Below are 8523 nucleotides of genomic sequence, written 5' to 3' on the forward strand. Positions count from 1 at the left end.
TGATATGGTGTTGCTGTGGCCTGGCTTTTATCCCCCTTCAAACTTTGATTTATTGTTCAGAAAGCATGGATACCTGCCTAACAGAATGAAAACACAATATGACTAGACGGTTTACATCACCGGTGCTGACACAGAAAAACAGTTACAAGCGTGACTAGAATAGGACACACGGTAAGCATTTTAATGGACATAATAAACTGGCTGCCTGCCGTGGGTAGCGAGCTGCGGAGAACACAGTCACTACAGATGGAGTCACTGCGAGTCAAAAAACAGAAAGACTTCAAACTGGGCACCAGAGCAAGCTCCCTGCAGGCGGAATCCACGTCTTTACTCCTGCAAGCATCCAACTCTTTATGAACACCATCCGTTGTGGGAAACGTGGGACATTTCAAGGATTAGACAAGCTGCAGTGTGCGGTGGTGAGTTTCTAAGCTTTTTAGCCAACAACTTTTATTCGGAATACGGAAAGCTTTTAATAATTATTCGCATCTTCGCTGGGAGGGATGCGTAACTTTTCCAGATTCTTGTGTACCATGTGCGTTTTCCGTTCCTCTTGAGTTCATAAGTTTAAGCTCTATGGCCAATATGCGGCGTTTCTCAGAGACTTGATTGGATGCGGTGGGATATATCGCGTTCCTCCGTTATTTGTAACCCAGCAACTGTCCCAGTGAATGACCACTAGAACAAATCCTATTAATGACACCTTTAAGCAGCTCCGCGCAGAGGAGTCTCAAACATTTCTCAAGGAGCTCCAGACCACTTTAACGTATTTATATAATAGTTTGTCGCGATAGCCTAAATGTTTCATTCAGCAGTGATTGTCAAATCTTTGATTTATTAAATTTTTTATCTCTAAAGGTTTTAGCGAGTTTTCTTCTGTCGTAATGGCCTTTTTTGGTTTTTATTTCAGGTGTGGATTGTGTCCTGATGCACTATTTTGATACGCAGAAGTTTTCTCTGCGCAAGCGCACAAGTACGTCATAGCCTTTTACCTGAGAGGAGCACACCTGGATCCAACGAGACGGAAGTTCACTGAGGCAATCTTTGAACAAATCTTTTGACTTTTTTTGGCTTCACCAGGAAGAAAAGTTTTGTTTGAATTGAAAGCGATGGTTTCCAGGTAAAGCGAGATGGCGTTTGTTTAATTTTCAAAGAGCAGTTTAAAGGACGTTGTTAGCCTTAACTTGTGGGTCAGCGATTCATGGTACGTTGTATTTTTTTGCTGAGGGAATCCAGACCCGAGGTTGTTTGCTGATTTCACCAGCCGGTTTTAAATATGTGATTTTTCAATGGAGCACAGGAAGCTTCACGCCTACTTTTTTATTACCAAAAGGTAAAATATGCCTGAAGTATGCAGGCAGTATTTCATTATGTTCTCTCTGTGTGTGTTTTTTCAACCCTTTATGTCATAAATCCTGAAGCCACATAAATACTGTTTACTCATCAGTGTTTGGATTATGAATATGATTGTTTGTTACAGCTGAATCTTAATCCAAAGCCAGCCTGCTCTACATTAAAAAAGAATGCCAGTTCTTCGCAGAGTACTCCGAAGGCGCCTGCACCCACTGAAACTTCTCATAGTGGCTCTTGTCTTTGTCACATTTGTGTTCTTCATACAATGGGAAGTCGGAAGCCAAAGCCAACAGGAGGACCCGTGGCTGAAGGAAATGGCAGTGAAGCGGGATGCCATGCTGGGAATGGTGATGGGAGCTGTCAATAACTTCAGGGATGCAATGCCAAAGATGCAGATCAGAGCCCCTGTACGTCATCAGGAGAAAGCAGACGGCACGTCTTGTCTGCCAGGTCACTACACTGCTGCTGAGCTCAGGCCAGCTCTGGAGCGGCCACCCCAGAACCCTCTTGCCCCCGGAGCTGCTGGGAAACCTTTCAACACTGACTCGCTGAGCCCCAATGAGCAAAAGGAGAAGGAGAGGGGTGAAGAGAAACACTGCTTTAACTTGTATGCAAGTGACCACATCTCTCTGAGCAGAGACCTGGGTGCAGACACAAGACCACCAGAGTATGTGTACACTCTCCAGGCTTCTGATGAACCTATGTAAAATAACAATTTTAAAAGATCGTGTTATTAAGGGACATATTAGATCAAACATTGAATTTATTTTAAAAAAATCAAGTATTTATCTATCCTGTGGATATGAATTCAGTATTGATGCTACTCTTTCTGTCTAAAATATAGTTGCACTCTGAAAAATACCCATATAAATTATTTTAAAAGTAGATTTCTTAATGCAACAGCGACCATCTAACCCGAACAAATTTCTCTCAATTTCTGTTTTTTGTAACTGGGGAAAATGTCAGGCAGAAACCACAGAGATGATTACTGTGAGAGAGACTTTGTTTCAGCATGCCTGGCCAATTATTGTGGTTAAAATTTCAGGAAGAAGCAACGTTTTGCTTGGCTTGCTGCAGTACATCCAAACACATGGAAATCCACATAGTCTTCTCATGTCAGTTTAGTCGATACAAGGCAGACGCATAAAGCCGGTCCATGTTCTGGCAATCTCCCTAGGCTGAATTACAAAGTCTGTCCTACTCTAATATGGCAGGTATTTCAAAGGCTGCCACACATGCAGTGTCACAGCTGAAATGGACTCCCCACAGGGGAGAGCCTGGAGATGTAATAACTAAACTACTGTGCCACTCAGGAACTGTACAGGATAGTCAGATCTTTGTGCTCTTTTTCCTCCTTGTACAGATGTATTGAGCAAACCTTCAAGCGATGCCCCCCCTTGCCGACCACCAGTGTGATAATTGTGTTTCACAATGAGGCCTGGAGCACTCTGCTAAGGACGGTATACAGTGTCCTTCACACCTCCCCCGCCATTCTCCTCAAAGAGATCATCCTGGTGGATGATGCCAGCGTAGATGGTAATACCTCAATGGGCTCCTTCATGACTGTCCTGCTCACTTTTGGGTTCAATTTCGTGCAGCGTGTTGGGTGGGCAACTCACTGTGTGCCATGAAACATGCAGAGGGGAGCTCCCTGCTTCTTCTTTTGTGGCACCTGATGTGGGTTAACAACAGGAAGCAAGGGGCCCCGCGGTGAATACTTTCCTAAGAGGAATTAGCAGTGGTTGAGCTTAGAGATGAGTCAGAGTTAACCATTATAAATGGGTCAGATGTAGGAAGGAAACGTAATCCTGGAAAGGACAGAGGTTTCAAAGAATGAAGTTCAGCTGACACCTAAGCTCAGCTATTTGCTGTGAGCAGGCAGATTGAGTCCTGCAGTGCAGCAGATTTCTTGAAAGCCAGCCCAGTTAAACATGGAAGGAACATAAATTTGTTCTTTATCTGTTTAAGTCTTCTTTTTCAGGCTAGGGCCTGTGAGATTAACTAGTAAGCAGTTAAGCAATTATTGTTATTTGATTTGTTTTGGAGTATTTTGTGTTGTTTTTTATCTTGTATTCATCAAATTAATCATCTCTGTATCTCTAACTCTAATGTCTAATGGATATCCCACGCTTTCAGAGGAGTTAAAGGACAAGCTGGATGATTATTTGAAGCAGCTGAACATTGTACGAGTCATGCGCCAGCGAGAGAGAAAAGGACTCATAACTGCTCGGCTCCTGGGTGCCTCCGTGGCGACCGGTGACACACTCACCTTTCTGGATGCTCATTGTTAGTCACCACCACTGACACTGCTCACACATTTAAAAACTGGTTTGCACACCCTTAAACACACACCCACACCATTTGTAAACACTGCTTACTCCCTTATAAAGCCATTTTTCATATGGATTTGTGTTCTAAACAAAGTAGTTTAGTGCTTTTTGCAGAGAAAGTAGTAAGTGATGCATTTCCCTATGTGGGTGTATTAACAGGTGAATGCTTTAATGGATGGCTGGAACCTCTGCTGGCTAGGATAGCGGAAAACTACACTGCAGTAGTGAGTCCTGATATTACCACTATTGATCTCAATACTTTTGAGTTCATGAAACCATCCCCTTATGGCCAGAATCACAATCGGGGGAACTTTGATTGGAGTCTTTCATTTGGTTGGGAGAGCCTACCAGATCATGAGAAGCGAAGGAGGAAGGATGAAACGTATCCAATCAAGTGAGTCAAAGTTGTGCATGTATACTGGATATCGACTTCATCTGAAACCCAATCTTGTTTTGAAGCTTATAAACATTTAACAAAATGCATCCACAGGACTCCCACGTTTGCTGGTGGGCTCTTCTCCATCTCCAAAGAATATTTCTACCGTATCGGAAGCTATGATGAAGAAATGGAAATCTGGGGCGGGGAGAATATCGAAATGTCCTTTAGGGTAAGGTATTTCCAAGCTGTCATTATGTGTGCAAATATCTTTTACCCTTGGAGCCATTCAGTTATTCAAACTGTTGTATGGGCGTGTGCTTCTGTTTTGTCAATCATTCATTTGAAGGTATGGCAGTGTGGAGGACAGTTGGAGATAATTCCTTGTTCCATTGTTGGTCATGTTTTCCGCACCAAAAGTCCACACACCTTTCCTAAGGGCACACAAGTGATTGCTCGCAATCAGGTGAGACTGGCTGAAGTCTGGATGGATGACTACAAAGAGATCTTTTACCGACGTAACCAGCAAGCTGCACAGATCGCAAAAGATGTACGTATAGCTTCTTACTCCCCTTTTCCCCCCCAGATGTTAGAATTATTTTATTTTTAGTTTAGTAGACACCCAAACCTTACAACAGACAACTGGTATTTAGAGTTGAATACATTTTAAAATCATGATCTGGAACAGTCTTTAGGATCTCCATGAATGGCATCAACATGCTCATCCAGATGTTTCTGCTCCTGGTGAAAGGCTCGCATTTTCCTCCTGAATTCGATATTTATTTATTTATTTTGCATTTGAAGTCCTATTCTATTCTATTCTACTCTGTTATGTGATTCTTTGAATTTTCTTGTTTTTTTTAAAAAAAACGGCAGCAACTTGCAAATTGGTCTGCAGCAGAAATTTTTCCATCTGCTTTTATCTAAGTGTTTTAAGGCCACTCATTACTGTCCCAAAAACACACAAAAGAAGTTTGAGCAAATCCAGCTCTTGTCCAATGTTTTGCATAGAAGAGGCATTATGTCTGCTTATCAATAACTTCAGATACTCTGCAGAAAAAAGCATACCTCTCCGCTTACCAGGGCAATCACTGCAGAGTAAATTGAAATATTCCTTAAAAGCTGTGGGTGTGTGGGTGCTATGGGGGGTGTGGGGCACGTTTTTGGGGGTAAAAACCAACAGGAAAAAGAGGCCTAGAAGGAGTCATCTCTGGTAAATGACACTGTCTCTCAGGGTTTCCCAACATGTGGTCCTATAAACATTTCCCTCCGGGCGACACCTCACAGAGCAGGCCAGCCCTCACCCACTGGCTTCAGACAGACACGGCTTTGTCAACAGCATCACAGAATCCACTGTAGTAGCTATCAGTAAGCACTAGTGTGAGAAGCATCCTTGTCATTATAGTAAAGCCCTCATTATTTAGGTGAGTTAGGCGCCTGCAAATCCTTTGAAATGAGTCATTACTCTCCACTCGCCACTCCCAGTTTAAAAAGTACAGTGATCAAATACTTGTCTGTAGTTAATTTATCAAATGAGTAATTATACTACCGAAATATACCTGCTGACTTGAGAAAAACAAGTATGATAATAATCAGCAATATTTTTATTTATTTTAAACAGAGTAATATTACTATTTTTGTTTAGGTCATATGTTTTTGTATAAAGAAGTAATGTGTCTTTTCCATAATGTAATTTTATAAAAGTATGTAGTGTGAAAATGCAGTATCTATACTATTAGATGGTGTGAAATTTCATACAGAGATTCACACAAGGCTTAGGTTTTAGCATCAGGTCAGATGTTCACTGAATATACTGCTTTTTGATACTGAGGAATGTTTTTGTCAGATATCTAACAGCAGGAATAGAAGCTAAATAGAATATAAGAAGCCAGTCTGGGGCATTGTTGCTTTGCAGCAAAGCCAAGGTAGCATTAAATATGCCAGAAGTGTGCTTTGACAGTTTAAAAAAAAGTTTTGCCTCTCTGTTATAACAGGGAGCTTTTGGCGATATCTCCAAACGTGTGGAACTCCGTGAAAAGCTGCAGTGCAAGAGCTTCTCCTGGTATTTGCAGAACGTTTATCCAGAAGTCTTCATGCCTGATCTCAACCCACTTCGCTTTGGCTCAGTAAGATCACACACCAGACCACCAGCTCTCCTTTTCAAACCTCACAGCACACTGTCTAGCCACTGTGGGTTTCCACTTAGGATCTCCAGAGGGTACTGAGCAGTTCCAATTTAACACCACTGAAAGCACTCTAGAGGCTAAAGTTGTTTGAACAGCTTGCACTGGATGTTAGTTTTTCATTTTGTTTCCTCTCATTGCTTTCCCCTTCCCTCCTCTTCTCTGTAGGTGAAAAATGTGGGCAAGGACTCATGTCTGGATGCTGGGGAGAACAATGAGGGTGGGAAACAGCTGATCATGTACCCATGTCATGGTCTAGGAGGAAACCAGGTCAGTGGGAACACGTCTGTTTTATCTCTTTTTGACAAGTTGAGCAGGTTTACTTAAAATACATTATTTGTTTCTATGCCGTAGTATTTTGAGTACTCCACACATCACGAGATTAGACACAACATTCAGAAGGAGCTGTGTTTGCACGGCGCGGAGGGGGCTGTGAAGCTGGAGGACTGCCAATACAAAGGCAAAAAGACAGTGGTGGGAGCAGAGCAAAAATGGGAACTGAAGGATGTGAGTTTAGTCTTTTTAGTGTACACTAATTTCACGATCCCTGCATTATATTATTGTTAAAGTAAAATTATTGTGTGTGTATATATGCATTTTTAAATTTTCATATAGAACCAGTTATTCTACAATCCCGGATGGAACATGTGTCTGAGTGCCCGTCACGAGCATCCTTCTCTGGCTCTTTGCAATCCTTCTGACAGATACCAGCATTGGTCCTTCGTCTGAGTGCGCAAAATACCACTTTAGAAAAAGCTACTCTGTGTGAGGGACAAGCTAGGACAAAAAAAAAAAAAAACTATATGCAGTTTCCATGCTGATTTTTTTTTTCCTTTTTTAATTATTTTTAGATAAATTATCACACTGATTTTTTATTTATTTTTATACAGAGATGAGCTGAAGGAAAGTTTGGGCTGAGTATATGAACAATGAAGATGCACTTTGCTGACAAGTGCCTCTTTTGTGTTTGACATGTTTTCACCACTCCAAGTCTTCACAACCGAAACACACAGTTTTGGGTATTTAAAGCTAACACTAATAAGTTCCAGAGACAACTATCTATAGGAAAGAAATGGGGAGGAAAAATAACACGTGTTATAGGGTTAAGGTCTTGGGCACAAGATCAATTGGTTCATCAGGTCTCCGCAGCTCTACTTGACTGATTGAACTCTGTTCTTCCTAAAGGTAGTCCCTGATTTATATTGTGATGCAGTGCAGAACAGACATCCAAAGCCTCCTATAGAAGTCAAACTGGATAAAGGGACTCCAAAGGCAATATGTGATTCACATCATTTTAATAGTAACTAAAATGTCCGTTGTATTACTATCCTGGAAGAAACCTACTTTAAAATGTTGTCACAGTGGGCTAAAAGGTGATTACTCATGACAATTTTGCATTGCTTTGCAGTGACTCTTTTCTCCAATAGTTTAAGTGGACCCTAATCATGCCCGAAAACAGTCTCTCACTGTATAACTAAGCCAAGGGATCCCCTCTGTGTAGGGTGAAAAGGGTTTTTCTTTTAATCTATCAACTAATATATGAATCTAAAATAAAGAAAAAATTGTGTATTGTGTAGATCATAAAGATTCAAAATGACAAGTCAAAAACACATTTTAGGACAAGCAGTGAAAACATGACACTCACAAGAATGATGTACATTGTGCCTTTTTAAAAATGTGTTTCTTGGACTGAAAAACCTCGTATTCAGTACCGTCCAGTGCCTTGGATATTTTTTGTTTGTTTTTTATTTCCCCTTGGACAGGAATGTGTTGTCAGTGTTGTCAGTGTGGGTGATGGTTTGAGGTTATGGTTAACAGATTTTATTTTTTTTTTAATCAAAAGGGCCTTCAGAGCAGGACTGAACTTTATACACTTCAGTTGATTCTGAAAGTATCTTTTTTTATTATTATTATTATTATTATTATATATATATTTTTTTTTTTTTGAGGGAAAGTAAGTTGGGTCTTAAACATGTATTTCAGTCAGTTAGTGCATAGGTTTTTGTTTTTTAGCATCATGTATGCAGTAATGAATACTGTCTTCTGAGATATATTATTTTTAACTGCAGCACAGTTTTCCTGTATTATTTAAGTTTGTGCTTTGGTAGTTTTCTTTGTTTTGTTTTTTTGTTAAGGAAACTGTGAATGGAAAATATTGTGCCCAAGGGACTCCATTTTTACAGCAGGGGTTCTCAAATGAATTTCTGGTGCAGGCACTAGTGTTTAGATGGCTGTGGATTAATGTAAATTTGTTTTAGTGGCGGAAGAATGGATACAAATG

General features: G+C 40.7%; 1 protein-coding gene across 1 annotated transcript; it reads left to right on the forward strand.

The window, feature by feature from the left end:
• The first annotated feature begins 298 nt into the window (after positions 1-298).
• On the forward strand, positions 299-8093 carry galnt3 (UDP-N-acetyl-alpha-D-galactosamine:polypeptide N-acetylgalactosaminyltransferase 3 (GalNAc-T3)). The gene is made up of 12 exons (XM_063498390.1): positions 299-419; positions 911-1333; positions 1481-2020; positions 2717-2889; positions 3490-3639; positions 3843-4077; positions 4174-4291; positions 4409-4609; positions 6054-6185; positions 6411-6512; positions 6597-6749; positions 6858-8093. The coding sequence occupies exons 3-12, from the start codon at positions 1524-1526 to the stop codon at positions 6969-6971; spliced, it is 1875 nt and encodes a 624-aa protein (XP_063354460.1). The 5' UTR covers positions 299-419; positions 911-1333; positions 1481-1523; the 3' UTR covers positions 6972-8093.
• The last annotated feature ends 430 nt before the right edge of the window (positions 8094-8523 follow it).

Source organism: Pelmatolapia mariae, linkage group LG16_19, assembly GCF_036321145.2.
Source record: "Pelmatolapia mariae isolate MD_Pm_ZW linkage group LG16_19, Pm_UMD_F_2, whole genome shotgun sequence".
Lineage (NCBI taxonomy): Eukaryota > Metazoa > Chordata > Actinopteri > Cichliformes > Cichlidae > Pelmatolapia > Pelmatolapia mariae.